At 39.4% G+C, this 20700-nt stretch overlaps 1 protein-coding gene across 4 annotated transcripts in view; it reads left to right on the top strand.

Moving 5' to 3' along the window:
- Positions 1-1739: 1739 nt before the first annotated feature.
- The window catches only part of LOC114648307 (serine/threonine-protein kinase MRCK alpha-like), a 571032-nt gene continuing 552071 nt past the window's right edge, over positions 1740-20700 (top strand). For 3 of the 4 annotated variants that reach the window (XM_051925532.1, XM_028797279.2, XM_028797281.2), the window contains exon 1: positions 1741-2727. In XM_051925532.1, coding sequence (XP_051781492.1) covers positions 2550-2727 — 178 coding nt within the window. In that variant the 5' untranslated portion in view covers positions 1741-2549. Of the gene's footprint in view, positions 2728-20700 lie in introns of all 4 variants that reach the window. The other variant, XM_028797282.2, reaches the window with a different exon arrangement.

Genomic DNA, 20700 nt, shown 5'->3' with positions numbered 1-20700 from the left:
GATAGATGGATAACTCCATCTAAGGTAGGCTTCTACCTCCTGATAGGTTTTTGCCTTTGTATATCTGAAGTGTGCACAGAAACTGGAAGGAATAATGAAGGTTTAAACCACTTCCTGACCAGGCGTTTGCTTGGGAATTATCCTAACCTGCTTGTCCATATCAAGATATTTTGGGCAAAACTTTACAGTAATAGTTCCACTTGTCTCCAATATCACTTACAGGGGTCATCTTTGACATGGATTCACATTTTATTCTACAACTATACATACATCCATCCATCCATCTATTTTCCAACCCGCTGAATCCGAACACAGGGTCACGGGGGTCTGCCGGAGCCAATCCCAGCCAACACAGGGCACAAGGCAGGGAACCAATCCTGGGCAGGGTGCCAACCCACCGCAGGACACACACAAACACACCCACACACCAAGCACACAATAGGGCCAATTTAGAATTGCCAATCCACCTAACCTGCATGTCTTTGGACTGTGGGAGGAAACCGGAGCGCCCGGAGGAAACCCACGCAGACACGGGGAGAACATGCAAACTCCACGCAGGGAGGACCCGGGAAGCGAACCCAGGTCCCCAGGTCTCCCAACTGCGAGGCAGCAGCGCTACCCACTGCGCCACCGTGCCACCCCATCTGCAGCATGTTGATGATATATATTGGTATTCCTGCCAGCAGAAAGCTGCAGTTGTCCAGTTGTGACAAGACAATAGCCTGGAATAGGTGTTGTGCTGCATACTCGGTCAGATAAAATCTGTTCTTGTGGATATTGTATATAGTGAATCTGCAAGGCCAAAAGACTGTAGTAATATGGTCCCTGATGGACAGCTTGTCCTCCATTACCACCCAAGGTTGTGTACAGACTCCACGGGTGTTGGTAATTAATGATTGGGAAACAAGAAAACCTATCATTGCTAGTTTGAGCTGAAGATGGTGTTCCTTCAATCAGGCTTCAATATCAGTGAGGCATACAGAGACTCGAGTCTAGCTAATACCGTGTGATTCTCTGTAGGAAGTGACAGGCACAGTTGTTTATGATCAGCATTGCACTGGCAGGAACAATCATGGAACTGGATGACAGGGTCTAGTAAGATAGTGTACAGTATAGAGAAAAGAGGCGAGGCCCCAGCACTGTTTCTTGGGGCACCCCTGTATATGCCTAGTGAAACCCTGACATTCCTCCACACCATGACACAAGGAAGGATCTGCCCAAGATGTAGGATTCACACCACCTAAATGACAGTATATGTAATGCCAAGGTCGGTTTTGGAGTGTGGCTCAAGGAGGATCAGGCAGTTGAATGTGTCAAAGAAAGAGGAGAGATCTAGCAGAATGAAAACAGGTATTTTGGTAGCTCTAGCCTACCGTAATTTGTAGAATGCAAAATCGAGGAATGCTAGTAATGGCATCCATTACGGATCTTTACTTTATATGGCACCTTTATCACATTTCCCGTTGCACGTATAGTAGCACATATTTTTAAAGAAATACCTTTAAGACACAGGTATGTCGGAGAGGGGGTTAAATCCTGCAGGTCACGCTGCTCTTCGTTAGATCTCAGGGTGCCTATCTGACACCCTGACCTCCCCTGTAGATAGCGTAACAAGAGTTAGATTAACTTCCAATTTGGGCAGGGCAACGCCGCGCAAGTGTGCTTTTCCCGATAGCTCCATCATCTCTCTCCCCCGCCCCCTCGCTGCCCTGTCCGCGCATCCCTCCAGTCCCCCAGTATCCCTGCAGCCCCTGGTGTAGCAGCTGCTGCTCCCGGCCGCCATGTTGATCTCAGCTTTGCCCGCAGCAACCCTTCGTGAGACAGCAGCAGCAGCACCAGCACCAGCAGAGCGAGCGGCGGTGGCTTCCAGAGGGCACAAGGAGAGGAGGATGCGGAGCAGCTGGCGAATGAGCCCATGGGCACAGTAGGACTGGCCGAGGGAGCACGGCGGAAGGAGACGGCATGCGCAGCCGTTATTAGCGTCGGGAAGCAGAGGAAATAAAAGATGGAATGAGAGGGGGGCTCTTTTCTGTCCAGTGCACTTAACCAAGGAGTGGCTTCACCTTTTTTATGTCTTTTTCAATGTTAAATTGAAGATTTTGCCACGGATGCGGTTTTCGAGCAGATGAGGAGAGGTTATGCGCTTGTGTTCTTCGCTGAACGGTAAAATCGGAAGGATTACAGACAAGCATGGATGGGCTGCCTGTTTAAAGGGATCGGGCTCGTGAGTCGGAAGAGAAGCGAAGCTCCATGAGAAGGGGAATAACGCTTTTCGGAATGTTGCTCGGCATTTGGGCTGCTGGGGAGTTTTCGCCGTCCACAGAGGGGACGCACACATGACGGAATAGTCGCCGTGTTCGCTCGTTCATCGTTATTTCCCCCCATCCACCGACCTCCGCATTTTGGACTGCATGACAGGAAGGTTCACACGAACGCCAACCAGCGAATAGTGGTTGTTGGTTTGTCATTTTTTTATTATTTTTTTTAACAACGCATCTACTTTTATTATTGTCGTTTTAAATCCTGTCTCGCCCCGCGATACCCTCATAATGTCGGGCGAGGTTCGCTTGAAGAAGCTGGAGCAGCTGATTCTGGATGGCCCGGCGCAATCTAACGGCCAGTGCCTCAGCGTGGAGACTCTGCTGGATGTCCTCATTTGTCTCTACGATGAATGCAGCGGCTCCCCTCTCAGGAGAGAGAAAAATGTGCTCGAATTTTTGGACTGGGGTGAGTTTGCATATCGCCGATTGTGTGCTTTCGTGAGGTAACGTAGCCGGGTTTCCTTGAACACCGTAATGTGCTGCCTTAAGTTAACTGGCCATATGGCACGGGGATGTCGCTGTCAGTCAATCATGAGCCGGATCGCTGTCTTAACTTATTTGTGGCGATCTCAAGGGAAATATGGAAGAGGGGGTTGGGGGTTATGGGGTTCTCCGATCAAAGCCTAAGAAGTCGTCGGAGGCTTTGGCTCGATGCATTCCCAGAAGCGGATGATGGATCCTCTGGCCTTTTTATGTGCGGTAAACCTTCAGTCTACTGATCAGTCTGCGCAATAATAAAAGTAGGACTGCTCTACTTTTAGATGAACAGCTGAAGGTTCGCTGAGGACACGCAATCAGATGTCGACCGACACTGTTCGACCCCATTATATGCCGTAGACATTAATCAACCCCTCGTGTGTGTGTGTGTGTGTGTGTATTTGAAATATTACATCCTTGTGACAACTCTCTCAAAGTAATGACAGATGGTCAGCGTGACGTTATCGATTAATTGTTTCTTAATGGGCTCCTGGTGTAAATAATATCTATCCATCTGAGCTTATCAATGGAATATCGTACCCCAGTTCTACGGATTGTTGAGTTGAACAAATATTTTTTCCTCTTTTCAGCCCATCCATCAAGTCCTGCAGAACTGTGTTAATTTAGGTTTCCATTGTTAAGCAGACACATTTTTTTGCCCTACATTATTATATTTTTTGATGTTCTTTATTGACCTTGGGTATTTCTACTAACAGTCTAAGTTCTTCTTTAAATGTTTATTTCAGTAGCAGGATACTACTAACAATGCACCTATTAGTCACAAACTATTATGTAATAAAGACCTTAACAAAGGCCTCTTTTGGTCTTAATACTTATAAAAGTGTTAGTTATTAATCTGTGCAAGGTGGCATATTAAGAGCTTGCTGTATGTTGGTAAAATTACTAGTGAACATGAGAGCTTCATTTGAACTTATTAGGCTTTAATTAAGGATTTGCAAGCGTTATCCTGAAGTATGAGATCCGGTCATTTTGTTCAGCCTCATTGCATAAGCACTTTATAGAGATTCTTTATAATTGTTAGTAACACCAAATGAAAAATGTCTTGTTACTTTAAAGTATGTGATTAGGTACTATCTGTCTAATGCATCTATTAATCTAAAGTGTTACCTGCTGTTCTGTTGTAAACATTGTAATTTTTAATTACTTAGTTGTGATGTTCAGTTTGTATTCACCTTATAAAGATGTCTGCCAATTATTAGTAGCAAATAATATTTACACATTTCCAACATCAATTCATACATTTTCTAGAGCTGGATATTCCAGTTATTATTTGGGGAGAGTTTCTTGGGCAAAAGATAAAAAACAATTACAGGTCATTGGGTGATTTTCAAGAATTGATTGCAAGACTGAAAATTGCACATACACTCTGGTTAGACTCACTAGTCAGTCTAATTTGAGATGTGGGAAGAAGCTGAAGTAGCATGAGAATAATCCATACAGACCTAAGGCAGGGGTGTGCATAACTTTGCCATTTTAAATATCAAAATAACTCCAAGAGTATTTATGACATCATGTTTTTCCTGTTAAACTTTCATATCTCTGACTTATGCAGTGTTGATCAATTGTTGTGATTGGAGCCTGGAGTTTGAGAACTACAGTATGTGTGGATCAGTAAACAGTAGCTCCTGTACTAACTGTTTTGAATATTCTCTGCATGGATATTTTAACTTGAAGTACAGAATTATCACTATAAGTTGACTTTCTTAACTTTTCTCTAAGAACTGCTTGTGTGACTGTATTTTGTTTTTGAGTTTTGCAAGGTGAATTAGTAATTGCTCTACATAGCTGCTTTTTGGATATGTTGAAGAGTTCTAAGTAGTAGGGTTGTAGAACAACAACTGACAAGTAAACTTTACACAGTCAGACAAAAACTAGTTGAGTTACAAGCTGAGTGGAAGAAACTGCAATTTCACAATTGGTAGTCAAAAGACCAGACTTGTCAAGAGATGGATATGAGCAAAGGTTAAAGAAAGGCTCATTATAGGCAAGGTGGGGATGTGGAATAGTCGGTCCCACACTTTGACAGTGAGCCCTGTTTGTTTGTTTTGTTGCTTCTTGGACATTCTGTGTAATTCTTTTGTTCAACATTTGTCCGTGAACAAAAAGTGGGTAGAGCTATAAAAAAAGAAAAAAGAAATGATGCTGTCTTAGAGTGACCTCTTGTGTGGTCTGGACGTTTGTTTGTCTTTCTCTCGATATGAGCCAACTTTCTGCTTGAACGGTTCAGTTTACTTAAGAAAAAGTCCAGTGTGGTCCATGAGGTTTTAGGGATGTTGTTCTGGCAGAGGTCATATTTAAAATGAATTGTTGCCACTAATTCTGTACAATGTGAGAATTTGTAAAGGTAAAAATTAAAATTTAACTGATAAAACACATCATTAGTGGTTTGTCAGAAAAGAATAATGTGGCTGTATAGAAACTTTGTTTTGTGTCTGTGTATGTTATACAGTATTTGGCTTTATTTAATAGATACACAAAATATATTAAAAAGTAAAGAAATGATCAAGGCAAACGTCAAGTGTAAACAAATCATCAAATATGTCATTCTAGAGGGGTAAAAGTACACAATGTTTTTAATGGCCTTACTTATTATATCTATCCCCAACCTGCAATTAGCAATGAAGTTAGAGAAGATAGAATTTGGGCAAAAATAAAGTAAAGAAACATTAAATTTCAGCATCTTGGCTTTGGCATATTGTGGATGATGTTTAGCCATTTGGGAATAGTATATTTAGTATGGTTTTGCTGTTGTCTCGTGCAATCATACATATTTGACCATCTTGTAGTGTTTTTTAATTTCTGTTTTTGACAGTACTCTGATAACATTTTTATTACATACTGTACTTTTAACATTACTAAATAGAAATGTAGCTCACTGCTTGGTTTCCTTTGGCTTTGAGAACATATGTTCAACTATACTTGTACAGTACAGGGTAGATTAGTTCGGTACTGGTGTTTTGCTAAAGTAAAAACATACACAAGTACAATTGCCCCAGTGCATTGAAATATACGTAGCAGGTGTCTTAATCCTTGATCTGATATTAATTTTTTTTTTTAAATGCAAAACTGTTCGTTAAGTCCAATTTATTTCCCTATATACTGGTTTTTGCTAAAGATAATAAAAAATAAAAATGTTAATAAAACATTAACTATACAACTTTTATGTACATAAACACAAATGTTTGAGGAGGACCCATGCAGACATGGGGAGACATTCTGCATAGTCAACAATCTAGCATGTTTAAATCAACTTTAACAGTAATGGTCTAGTTTAGACTATAAAATTAATTATGGTATGACAAGATGTGAATGGTTGGCAACATAAGAAAGAAAGCAAAAGCTCATTAACATTTCTGGATAAAACTGACTTTGGGGGATCCACAGTCTCTTGAAATAAGTAAAGTCTATACATCTTACTGTAACATACAACACATGTTGGTGTCCATACTTTCCATTTAAATATACAATGGTCTGATGCTTTGTCTGTCACCATTATTAAAGTGGTTCAGTAACCGATAATAGCAATGACTATAACAGCATGACATTCTCAAACCCACTTAATCCAGTTGAGGGTTGCAGGGGGCTGGAGTTTATCACGCAGTATTGGGCGTAAGGCAGGAAGCACCTCTATATGCCATGCAAGTCCACTGCTCACTTACTGTGAATTAAGAGCATTAGTTAACATGCTGATATTTTCTTATTTTGTGAGAAAAACCCACATAGATATAAAGGGGAATTTGCAAAATTCACAGTAGCTGTACCCAGGATGCTGAATCTGTTAAGCCCAAGCCATAACCACTGTACCAACATGCTGCTATTATTTGAAAACCATCAGCAGTGTTTTAGAATTGATTACAGGTGGAATCCCATTGTAACGAAATTAATGGGACCATAAAAATATTTAATTATAACGAATATGAGGAAAATACATATACTGTTGCGACCTGGGTTGCTGGTGATTAGCTATCTCTAATGGCAGTGGTGCAAGGACAGCTCTGTTGCTCTGTAGGCGTGATTCTGAATACTTTCACCATGTCATTTTTTTCATTCTGGAATCAATTTTTTCCAGGATTGTTAATTTCTCTTTCAGCGTAAACCGACACCGTTTCTCACTTTTTTTGTTCATTGCAAAGAAAGCTTTGAGAAACGCAGTGAAACTTGTAACAGTACAGTATCCGCACACGACACAAGCACCCATGTGGACGCTTGATGGAGCACTGACTCAGAATTCGACTATGTGTATGATGTCGTGCCTACACTCTCACTGACCCTTGCCGAGACCGGAAATTTCACAACAGACTACTTTGGTCTAAAAAGAAAGAGACAGCCTGTTGCAGATTTCTTGAGACTCGGCAAAAGTATAGATGGGCAATAAGTATTTTTTGCATTGTATTATAATCTTCAGGGGCCATTTTTGATCGAAAAAAATGTTATTGTACTGAAATTTACAATGAAATCCATTTAACATGGTGTTGTATGAACGTTTATCTGGGTCAACGAAAAGTATTCGTTATTCTGAAAGTTTCGTTACTTTGGTATTCCCTATATCGGGATTTGACCTGTAGTAAGTTTTTTTTCTTTTTCCTAACCACTTAAATGGTTCAGCATTACAGCCATGTTTCTAGTCTTTCCCACAAATATGGAAAATGCAAAAGAACTTTCTTACAAGCTGACATTATTCTTAGCTAAGAATGATACTTAACTCTGATGCACTGGGGTGGTGAACTCTGTATAGACTTGTAGCAAGATATGCTTTATTATTTGAAGATAACAGATTTATACGTCTCCTTTAACATATCAGTAAATAGAGATCAAACTTGTTTCAGTTTCATGTGACTAAATTTTAGTACTTTTAAAATGGCGAGAATACTAATACAAAAGACAGTAACATGTGCCCTATGGATTAGATCTATAAAAGGCAAAAAATGCAAAACGCGTGTATGTTAACTTGCTGTGTCAGTGGGGGGTGTCTGCATAAGAATTATGTGATTCCGAGTAGACATCAGATTGGTAATCAAGGATAAAATTAAGACAGGGTTGAGTTTGTTGGACCATCTGTCTGACTAAGTGCTCTAATTTGCAGTTTTAAAATGTGGTAAATTGCAAGGTAAGCAGTGACTTGAGCATGTGATGCAAGAGAGAACATTTTAACTTGTTCTTGTAACTTGTATTTGGTAGTCTTTTAATCTCAAGTGCTTGAATATGTTACCCATTGTCAATATGGTGTGAACTGCTCATGAAGTCTGTAGAAGCAATGAGACACCTGGGTCATCTTGCATTTATATTATTTGCCAGAACCTTTGGCTTTTGCATTGTCATCTTCATTTTACATGGCTTTGACCTTTAGAGAGTGATGAATTCTTGTGTCAGTTTAGCATTTATTGATCAGTTCTTCCAATTTACTTCATGGATACTGTTCTTTCTCAGCTTGTATGTAAGCGAGTGCTGTGATGTACTGATGTCTTGTTGAGGACTGTTTTCTGTCTCGAGTTTGATGAGGACAAGATCAGTCACTTCTGTAAAAATAGTTAATATTCAGCAATTAAAACAATTTTAATTATTGAACAGGAAATGTGTATTAATTTGTGTTTTATTAACTATGGCTTTTTATTTTAAAACAGTTAATCAGAACTCTGTAGAACAGTTTATTTTTTTCTTTTATTTAAATCATATTTTTCTATTTCCATTTTAACCTTAAATTCATTGCAATGACAAAAATTGCTTAGATTTTTCATTTTCAGGCAAGGTTTATTCTTTGTGGGTATTAAGTGTTTCTTTATTTGTGTGCTGATATTACCTAATAAATCGTTTTCAAATGCCTCGGAGAGTAGTGACATGTTGTATGTTGGTCAGACATGCAAAAAATTATTTTATTGTGTACTGTCTGTGTGACATTGAACTTTAATTGGAGATTTGTCCTTTTAACAATAGATATTATTATTATTATTATTGTTTCTGATTGTATTTTTTATTTGTAAGTTAATAAATGTATTTAGAGCAGGGTTGTTGCTCAGTGGAGTGCATTTGGGAGCTTTACATATGAATTGCATAAACATTTTAGCTGATAAAATATTAAAAACCAAATACACAGACATTTCTCGTATTTATCTTTTTTATATCTTCTTTCTTGGTTTTGCCATACTGCACTTTCCAAGTGTACCTATTCAGTAAAATATTTTTTTATGATTTAGAATTCCTGCCTGTGTGCTGGCTCCTTACAGTTGTCTACAGGAAACAGCAGTTATAGATAATGGCTGGATGACTTTTGGGCTGGTGGGGCACATTCCGGTTCTATTATGTATTATACATTGCGTGGTTTCAAGGCCAATCCAACCCCAGGCAGTTCTTCTTTTCTTATTTCCAGCATGCAGAGGATGCTTCTAATGGTAATTTTGTTTGGACATAACCAGTAGTGATTGGTTATAATAAAGTCAATATGCCTGTGCAAGTTAGCACAGTCTGTCAAAAGTATTCTTTAAATGTGTTTGTTAATTTATAGAAATAAACAGCAAATATAAACAAGAATTGTAAATGCAGAAACACATCAGTAATATACATCTTGGAAGCTGTGGTTATGTTAGTGTTGTCTAAGGTAATAAAAAAAACATTTCATGAAGTCCTCTGAAATGGCATTTCTATTACACTTTTAGAAAGGCATTTTCATCAAAAATCTTTTTTGTATACCCTTTCTTGTGTCTTAATGAAATTTATTTTATCTTGTAGCATTTTTGTAGAATAAACGTTTGAAATGTGGTACTTCTTTTAGGCTCACACTGTGTAAGCATTCTTGTTGTTTCGGTACTGGTTTAAGCTGGCTCATAAAAGTGATGGATTTGTGAAGGAATTATGTTTTCAGTAGATGACCAAGACTAAAGCAAATTAACCATTTAAGGAAATCTTGACAGTTCTGTTATGAATATCTGTTTCTGAGGGCCCTCAGGGATATACATTCTTAAAAGTTAAAGAGAATGGCCTTCTTTTATATTACTGCAACCTAGGGCTTTCATCGCTTCCTTTTGGTGACATCTGTTGTAGTCACATCTGTTGTAGAACCCTGATGTCGACATCCTCCAAACTCTAGATGCTAGAATCATATAGAGTGCACATTAAAGCATAATTAAGTGGAGACCGGCTATGTAACTGTTTCTGGAGCAGTCTGATCAAACTTGTTCTTTGGTGAAAAACTCTTTTTGAAAATTGTACTTTTGTACTGTAATTTATGGTGCCAGTTCTGCCATTTACTGTATTGTTCCTATTTGTTACTGAACCAAGTGGAAATAACAACAAATGCTTTTTATTGTATTGTAATCAAAAGCAAATTGAATATTTTTGCTTTTCTGGAGTACTCTGCCAAACTACTGCCTTTACTGCTTGTGGGGTATTTTCTGTAACATCTTTAATTTTAGTAGTGCTTTTTTGTGCCACCTCTGTTTGATGCATCCGGCGCCGCCGTGAGTGGCAGCCTTTTCAGCAGCTCCGTGTATGACTGTATATGTATGTGTACTTTTCTACTTTTATTTTTCTATTTTTATTTATTGATCACTCCTACCACTTTATTTTATGTGGATTCCTTCCCTGATTGTGAATTTCCCATTGGGATTAATAAAGTATCTATCTATCTATCTATCTATCTATCTATCTATCTATCTATCTATCTATCTATCTATCTATCTATCTATCTACATAAACTATTCCATATAAAATAAAATGACTTGTCTGTTGTGGGGAAGACATTGTAAAATCATTTTCATAGGTGCTCATTTTTGCAAAGATCATTAACCCCTAGATAGCTTAGTGCTCATACATTATGGGTGTGGTTCCAGTTGTAAGATCTAAGAGTAAACCCTAGGATGCACCACTGTCCAAAGCAGTGTTCTCTGTAAGATGGACTGTTGATGCTATCCATAATGAGTATACACTAGCTTATTCAGTATCAATTGTTTGAAAATTATATTGCAATATACATTTTTTTTGCCAATAATATCCAGGCGTGTTTGTCAGTGTCATTTATTTTTGCCATGTGAAAAGATGATTTATGATGCATAGATTGTGATAGTTCAGTTATTTGGCATAATTGACATCTGCTTGTTTTTATAATTGTGTAAAAATGAAATCTTATTAGACTGTTGAGCATTATTCTGTGTTTAATCAATGTCTGGCACATACTCTTTTTAAACTATTTTTTAAAAAGTTGGTCAGTTGTGTACCTCACTGACATGTTAAGAGAAACTTTGTGCATTTCATAATATGGCTGCTTCTGGCTGTATTGAATCTATTTACAGTTTGGGAAATTATTTTGAGACCTGACAAATATCACTACAAAAGCAGGCAGTTAAGTCATCCTATATGAATCTTTCATGTGATGATTTGGCTCTGCTGATTATTCATGTATCAGAGCAGGAATCCGCCTCATGATACTGTATCCAAGTTTGGTTATTTTGAGCTCAAAGCTATTGAATCTTTTTATGAAACCTGAATATAATTGATGTGCACAGCATGTATGGTAACTGTAAAATAAACTGCTTGATTGAAAAAAAAAAAAACCGCCTTTTGCAGACATATCCAGTCTTATGATAATGTAAAGCAATGAAATTATTTTCCCAGAAGACCAATTCTACTTTGACCAAGCGTGATTCTCAAAAGCTCCTCATTAAACTTCCCTAATTTGCCATCACTGAAATTTATTTTAGCTTACATATTGATAATCATAGAATAACATGTGCCTGTTGCATAAATTTTTGATAGCTCTGCTAGCATTCAGTCCTTATGTATTATACGTGGAGAATGTATTTTAAGGTGAATCTATCGTCATCACATTTTTGCAATGGATTCTTTTACACTGAATGTATACTGTAATTGTTGATGCTTCTTTAAAAGTGTGTCTTTAGTTGTATCACTTTAAAGCTTTTACTTTCTTAACTGTACACTTGGAGATAGTGTAATCACATGGTAAAAGTTCTGCACTGAGTATTAACTGCTTTGTAGTAATACTACAATATGGTGAAAATTATGCATATTGTAGCAAAGGTAAAAATTTGAAGTAATTATTAAAATCATCTTTTACAATTCACATAGCCCTTTTGAAGCAATATAGATAGGCAGTTAAGTTTAGATAAATAACACTTTGTGCCCTTGAGAGAAAATATTATTTAAAAAAAAAAAAAAAAAAACAACCTCCTGAAACACACACAAAAACCTCCATCTAATAACCTTATAGGTGGAAATAAGACTGAACAGGTTGTTGTTTGATCTACCCAGTTGTACCATATATTTACATTTAAAGGCATTTACCATTTAAATAAAGCAGTTCAAGCTGATTGTGCCTTTGAATGGAACGTGACACATACTAATTGAAGTTTGTCAGTGCACTTTTCAGAATTCTCCAGGTTGAAATCGCCACCATTTCAGGGTTGGAACGATTCATTATTAGAGTGCTGGTAACCGTGTGTATCAAAACATTTACCACGATGATGTAGCTGTCTTTGTAGTAGTTTCTACAGCCAGAATTTGAATGTCTGGATTGCACATTTTAGGTTTAATTGTAACATACACCTGTTTACACCATTGTTTATTCATATAGTTATTCAGTCCCCCTGCCTTTTTTCCACTCTATCCAAAATAAGAAGTTGAAGCCATTTCACCTAAATACTCAAAATGCTACAGTACTGAATGTGTCATGACTTGCCGTGAGATGTGACAGTTCATCCATCTTATTCAAAAGTGATTGACCATTCCTTATTATATGATTGAACATTCCTCATTATATGGAGGCAGACAAGATCTGAAACCATCCCACCATACTTTTATTTGCTTTTCAGTTCTTTGGTCTTTTTGTCTTTGGGTGAGCTGCTCCTCTGTTAAGGTGCATCTGAGCTCCTTAGGCGCTAGTAATCATTGTGCTACCAGTTGACTGTAGTACTATTTAATAAGCCCCAGTTTATGTTCTTTAGAGTCTCTTAAGGCAGGTTTATACTTCATGCTCAGAATGGTTATGTGCACACATCCTGGCTGCCACACGTTCCCAGCGCTCTATTAATGTGGTCTCTGAGCATGCTGTCAGTATCAGCAAAAAATTGGGGGGGTGCAGTGTGTTCAAGTTGGTACATGACAGCATTGTTGTTTACTATCAACTTCTCCATAGTGACAGACATGTTTGTCAGAACAGCTGGCCATAAATCGCTAGTTCTTTGAAAGTGGATATGGAAAAGTACAAGATGAAATGGGATCATATTCGAAGCAGATATGCCCATGCAAAGTGGAAAATGTCAGAGAAAAGAAGTGTGGATTCGGGTATTGCAAGATTACACAGTATCATGGCAAGTTGCATTGCAGCTCCATCAGGATTAATGTGCATGCTTCAATGTTTGATGAATGGTTCGATGTGGTGAAGCAAATCATCAAACTTAAATGCTGACATGCAAAAATTTTAGTAGTGCTTTTCTTCATACATTTATTGCATAGGCAATACAAGCGTTGCATATTCTCCATCATAATAACGTGATACATTTAAAGGTCGCACATACCATCTTATGTGTTGCATTACCATCAAATGTAAAGCATCTTTATCTTCAACATCTTTCTTCCCTCCACATTTAATGCTGTGAAACTGGAGTTTTTTTTCTAACCGTGATGTCGTCTTGCACTGCCACCTGGTGGAGTCCTCCATATTTTCATAAATGAATTATCCTTTCTCCAAGTTCTAGGTTGGTTCTTTAGACAATACAGAGCCATATCCTGGTCAGTATTAACGGAGCAGAAGATGAAACGTTTAGCTGCTTCATTTTTTATTATATTACATATATCCAATATCCTTGGGAAGACCAACATTACCAAGATGATATTTGAGTTTCTGAAAGACCAGATGAAATGCAAAAGAAAATGTTGATTTTTTTATTGCTGTATTATTTGTAAGGGGTAGGAGTTGCCCTTGACTAGACAGTACAGTGTTATTCAGATACTTAAGGCATGTTATGATAATAATGTTAGTTTTTAAGTTTTAAAATATGAAGTATTCAAATTCATTTGAAAGATATATTGCAATTAATTATTCCCTTTTCATTTGCTTAAAGTTAAAAGTGGAATCATATAGACAAGAATGAGTCAGACCATTACACTTAATAATAAGAACCCAGGATTCGCTTCATTGCACTTATGATATTTTTTCAAATGTTGAAATGGATTTTAAGTACCACAGTAGTCTCTGCTGCAAGACTGGGAATGTTGTATGTTGTCCAAAGTTTTTTGAGATAAGCGAGATTAAAATGTTTCATATTCGAAACATTGTTTAAAAATACATTGTGCTAATCTGTTTCAAGTTCTGAATGCCATTAATGTGTGATGAAAGTTCCATGTTAATTAGTCCTTTGATATTTTGCATCCGTTTTAAGTACATTATCCATCCATCCATCCATCCATCCATTTTCCAACCCGCTGAATCCGAACAGGGTCACGGGGGTCTGCTGGAGCCAATCCCAGCCAACACAGGGCACAAGGCAGGAAACAATCCTGGGCAGGGTGCCAACCCACCGCAGGACTACATTATCCTCTTGTTGTATTTAGTTGAATCAGAATTTGAAAAGTTATTTCATATGGGTTTCTTGTTTTCCACTTTCTTTCTGATTGTATCAGGTTGTGTGCCTGGAGAATTCTAAATTCAATCTAAATCTGCCTTCAAGTGATTATGTCAATGTAGTGTACAGGTTCAACCTGCAAGAATCAATGCTGTCTTTCTTTTTTATTCAGAGTAATAGGAAGGCAAGATTCCTGAAGGTTTGTAAATTGTTGGGGTCATTGACAGTTTGCTGATTGGTGTGGTTTTTATTTTTTAACATGTAAATTATGATTAATTTTTTTCTTTTCGTTTCTGCTGCACTGTTTAATTTCAAGGCTGGAGGTTTATTAGCTAAACCCAATATCTTCCAATTGCCCAACGTTTTGTTAAGCAAAGAGAAAGAGCAGGGAAGTAAAATTAAAAAATTAAGTTGTTGGTTAGTATCATTTGATTGAATCAATATAATTATAATTTAGTAGAATTTTTAGCTGCAGCTGCTTTATTATTAAGGTACAGAATTATAACCAATGACACATAGATGGACTCAGGCGCCGCCGCGAGTGGCAGCCTTTCCAGCAGCTCCGTGTACGACTTTACCTTCTACCTTTTAACTATTTTATCTATTTAACTGATCACTCCTAGCACTTTCTTTTATGTGGACTTGTTCCCTGGACACATTTTATTACTTGGAGATGGATTTTTACATGCCGAGACTCGTCTATTCTGGTAGTCAACTTCAAGCGCTGAGAACAGATGCCCGCGCCGGTGTGGTTCCCTATTTACCTGACAAGGTAAGAAGGCGGTATCGTGGCAGCAGAGCCGGCGCTAAGCTAAAGGCGAGGTGGCTTGCGAGAAAATGGCGTTACAAACCTTCGGTGCCTTCTGTGATCCTGGGAAATGTGAACTCACTACCAAATAAGATCGATGAACGTGAAAAATGTCAGGACCTACAGAGAATGCAATTTGTTTTGCTTTTGTGAAATGTGGCTAACAACTAGCATCCCAGATGCTAACGTGGAGGTACCTGGGTTTAGCACAGTTAGAGGGGACAGAGACGCAAATACCTGCGGAAAGGAGGAGGACTCGCTCTCTATGTGAATACAAGGTGGTGCAACGCTGGACATGTAAACGTCAAAATCTCCACTTGCTGCAGGGACATCGAACTGTTGGCCGTAAGTTTGCGTCCCTATTACTTGCCCAGAGAGTTTGGACACGTCATTGTTGTTATTGTATACATCCCTCCTCGGGCGGACGTGGAGATAGCGGGTGACATCATCCATTCTGATGTTGCTAAACTGCAAACGCAGCACCCTGAGGCACTTGTGCTAATCGCGGGAGACTTTAACCATGTGACGCTGGACAAAACATTACCTGTCTTCTCCCAGTATGTGGATTGTAACACCTGAGGAAATAGGACTATTGACCTACTGTATGCAAACATTAAAGATGCATACAGCGCCACCCCGCTGCCTGCGCTTGGTAAAGCAGATCATAACCTGGTTCTGCTTCAGCCTCACTACAAACCAAGGGTGAGGGAGCTATCTACAACCACACGCTCATTTAGGAAGTGGTCCCCCGAGGCAGAGCAGGCTCTGAGAGACTGCTTTGGAACTACAGACTGGGATATCCTGCAGGGATCATATAGTGAGAATATTGAGGAGGTTGTTGACTGCACTACTGACTACATCAACTTCTGTATGGACATTGTAGTTCCAGTGAGAATGGTACGCTGCTATGCTAACAACAAGCCATGGATTACAAGTGACATCAAGGGCAACTCAGGGCGGTGAAGGAGCAGTACAGGAGAAAGCTGGAGCAGAAGTTTCAGAATAACAGCATGAAGGAAGTGTGGGATGGGATGAAGATCATCACTGGCTGCAGCTCGAAGCGGGGTGCCACCATTGAGAGAGACGTGGCGAGAGCAAACCAGATGAACAACTTCTTTAACAGGTTTGACCACCCTAACCCACTCTCACCTCAGAGTACTGCATCCTCCACCCATCCTTCTGCTGACACCAGCGTAGGAGAGAGTTTTCCCCCCACCCATAATTACAGCAGCCCAGGTAAGCAGAGAGCTGAGGAGACTTCGTGCCAGCAAAGCAGTGGGTCCAGATGGAGTATCGCCACGACTGCTGAAAGCCTGTGCGTTGGAGCTGGGGAGTCCTCTACAGCACATCTTCATCCTGAGCCTGGAACAGGGGATAGTCCCGAGGCTTTGGAAAACATCTTGCATCACCCCAGTCCCAAAGGTATCACGTCCTAGTGAGCTGAATGACTTCCGGCCTGTTGCTCTGACGTCACATGTGATGAAGACCATGGAGCGGCTGCTGCTTCACCACCTGAGGCCACAGGTCTGCCACACCCTCGACCCTCTGCAGTTTGCATACCAGTAGAAGGTGGGAGCGGATGATGCCATCATCTACATGCTACACCGATCCCTCTCCCACTTGGAAGAGGCAGTGGTACAGTAAGAATTATGTTTCTGGACTTCTCTAGCGCCTTCAACACCATCAACCTCTGCTCTTTAGGGACAAGCTGACAGAGATGGGAGTAGATTCGTACCTGGTGGCATGGATCGTGGACCATCTTACAGACAGACCTCAGTATGTGCGTCTCGGGAACTGCAGGTCTGACGTTGTGGTCAGCAACACAGGAGCGCCACAGGGGACTGTACTTTCTCCAGTCCTGTTCAGCCTATATACATCGGACTTCCAATATAACTCTGAGTCCTGCCACGTGCAAAAGTTCACTGACGACACTGCTATCATGAGCTGCATCAGGAGTGGGCAGGAGGAGGAGTATAGGGACCTAATCAAGGACTTTGTTAAATGGTGCGACTCAAACCACCTACACCTGAACACCAGCAAAACCAAGGAGCTGGTGGTGGATTTTAGGAGACCCAGGCCCCTCCTGGACCCCGTGATCATCAGAGGTGACTGTGTGCAGGGTGCAGACCTATAAATACCTGGGAGTGCAGCTGGATGATAAATTGGACTGGACTGCCAATACTGATGCTCAGTGCAAGAGAGGACAGAGCCGACTATACTTCCTTAGAAGGCTGGCGTCCTTCAACATCTGCAATAAGATGCTGCAGATGTTCTATCAGATGGTTGTGGCGAGTGCCCTCTTCTACGCGGTGGTGTGCTGGGGAGGCAGCATATAAAAGAAGGATGCCTCATGCCTGGACAAACTGGTGAGGAAAGCAGGCTCTATTGTAGGCATGGAGCTGGACAGTTTGACATCTGTGGCAGAGCGACGGGCACTGATCAGTCTCCTGTCAATCATGGAGAATCCACTGCATCCACTAAACAGTGTCATCTCCAGACAGAGGAGCAGCTTCAGCGACAGACTGCTGTCAATTTCTTGCTCCACTGACAGACTATCTATCTATCTAGATTGCTTTTTTCTGTCGTTTCTGATAGGGTTGCCCAAGAGTTTTGCAGAGTTTTTATTATTATTATTAATGGTACTGTCTGTCTAATACATTCATAGAAAAATGAGTTGTATGTGCTATACTCTTCATTTTTCTACATAATATAAAAACGTCAATGGCCTGTGCCACCGAGATGTATCCCTTTCTTATTCCAGTCTGAATCCAACGCTCTTAGCCACTTATTAAATAACTTTTTCATCCATTACAAATCTTTTCCCCGTGTTGATATTCATTAGTGTTTCGTTCTCTAGCTCAAAAAATTCAGTAACAACCCATTGTTTTAAACACATATCATTGCATGATGCTTTTATGGGAGCAAACGTCATGCACTAGGAAACTGATTGCTCGGCAGTGCTGCAGTGGCAAGTGGGACTTTTAAGTTAACCACAGAGTAGGTAGCAGACATCTTCTTTTAAATTTGTCTGAAGTATAGAGCATGCTGCAATATATGTGAATTTCCCTTTGGGGATTAATAAAGCTATCTATCTATCTATCTATCTATCTATCTATCTATCTATCTATCTATCTATCTATCTATCTATCTATCTATCTATCTATCTATCTATCTATCTATCTATCTATCTATCTATCTATCTATCTATCTATCTATCTATCTATCTATCTATCTATCTATCTATCTATCTATCTAGCACCATTTATATAGTATAGTTACTCTGCAATTTATTAAAACTAATACTAAATTATTTTGTATCAAAAATGATTTTGGTTATTTGCCATAAACTCACTCAGTATAGGAAATATGATGTAGTCGTAGTTCCGAATCTCGAGGAAAATGTAAATCCACTCAAGTTTCATGTTGTGTATAAACACATTTTGCTGTATGAAATGTATAATTTTTCACAGGAATTTGGTACTAACATTGTTGGTAGGACATTGGGTTATAGCTTCAGATGTTTTTGGGCTTAGGTATATTATCTTTGCAAATAATTTCACCATTTCACCTATTTAATATTATGTCAGATAATATCGTACCCTGGGATCCTCCCTAGGGAAAATAAGTAAATCACCTAATGATGTCTTGCTGAGTGGTTGAAACTTGTAAATGGCAGCAATGAATTTAAAAGTGCAGTTTATTGAAAAACCACATTGTCTTAGTTTGAAAATCCTTGTGGCCATTCATATAGACTTTAATGCAGAGACTACTTTGCATAATTAAGTTCTGCAGCAGTAAAATGACATGCATTTCCCCCAATAAACAGTTTATTATATAAAAACAAAGTCTAAGTTATACTATATTTTTCAATAGTGTTTATTTTTCACAAAACACATTTAGCTCACCTGTTCTTTTTATATGGCATTTGTATTTGAACTTCTGGCTAGTTGCTTAGACAGAAGTTTTATGAGTAACACTAGGGGGCTTTGCCCCCTGCTCGCTTTGCTCGCCAACCCCTGGTGTTGAGTAACCCGAAATACATTGATGTATGTATGAGATATATTGGAGTGTAAAGGTGTAGAAAGGAAGTAAAGAACCCATAGCATGGCACATTAGAAAGATATATTGGAATATTTCTTTATACACAACATTTGTAGTAAAGATGTTGTGTTGTCCTTGAATGAGTTTTCCTTGGTATGGAGTATCTACAACTTTAACTTTAATGGCAGATGAACGCCGAACTCTTGAGAAGGCTACATAAAGTTGTCCATGTCCTAGTACAGGCTCAGAGAGGTATATGCCAACTATGTCCATGGTTTGTCCTTGGGATTTGTTGATCATCATGGCAAATGCAGGTTTAATGGTAAATTGGTGTCGTTTAAGTGTAAAAGGTAATTCCAGGTAAGAACTAGGATTGTCAACTGTAGGAATCAAAACAGTATTGTTAGAATGTGATCCTGTAAGTACTTTTGTAGACTTAGCTAATGGGTGACCGTTTATGACTTCAGCGACGTTTCGCATTATCAGCTCTGTGTATTGCTTGTTTTCAGGAAGGGTCTGCCATTGCCAGCTGGTGGCCTGATATTTACACTGGTAGATGCAAAAGGAAATGAACTATTGTAGGATCCAATGCAGTCCATAAAGTTTTTACTTTCGGGTACATTGTTAATTAGAAGCTTCCGTAGATATTGAGGAAAGTCATCTAAAGGAGGCAGTCTAACCTGACCCTATTGACAACAACGTGTAAACTCATTAGTTGTAGTGCCAGTTGTTTGTTCAGGGAAGTTAAATGAATGACAATGGCAGCAAATGATATTCATTAATCCTAATGAATGTTCATTAATAGTGGACTCATTACAGAATGCGTTGTCAGCTAATTGGTGGAATTGTTTAGCGGCTGTTTGTTGTTCCTTTCTTTGCCGTTTATGTATTGCCTCTGCTGTTTGAGAGTCGCGTTGTAGGCGCCTGCGTTCATTAATTGTATTCAGGCGGGCTCGTTTCTGTATGTCTGTCAGTTGGGATATTTCGTTTTGGAGCCGTGACTTCTTTGGTTGCGTTGTTTGAGAAGTGCGTTGTAGGCGCCTGTGTTTAATAAAGTATCTATCTATCTATCTATCATTGGTTTTATACAGGCGGGCTCGTGTTTGTAGCCCCGTTAGTCAAGCTCTTTCATTTTGGAGCCGTGCCTGCTTTGCTTGCGGCATTTCAGACGCGCGTTGTAGGCGCCTGCGTTCATTGATTTTATCCAGGCGGGCTTGTGTGTGTATCTCCGTCAGTTGTGGTGTTTCATTTTGAACCCGTGCCTGCTTTCCTTCCGCAGTTTCAGATGTGCGTTGTAGGCGTCAATGTTCATTGTATTTGTCCATGCGGGCTCGCGTTTGTAGCTCCGTTAGTCGAGCTGTTTGGTTTTGGAGCTGAGACAGATTTGCTTCGAAAGGTTTCAGACGCGCATTGTAGGCGCCCACGTTTAATGATTTTATCCATGCAGGCTCGTTTTTGTAGC

Source organism: Erpetoichthys calabaricus, chromosome 3 (assembly GCF_900747795.2).
Source record: "Erpetoichthys calabaricus chromosome 3, fErpCal1.3, whole genome shotgun sequence".
Taxonomy (NCBI): Eukaryota; Metazoa; Chordata; class Cladistia; order Polypteriformes; family Polypteridae; genus Erpetoichthys; species Erpetoichthys calabaricus.
The sequence above is the reverse complement of the archived record's forward strand: the minus strand, read 5'-3'. Positions and strand labels throughout refer to the sequence as shown.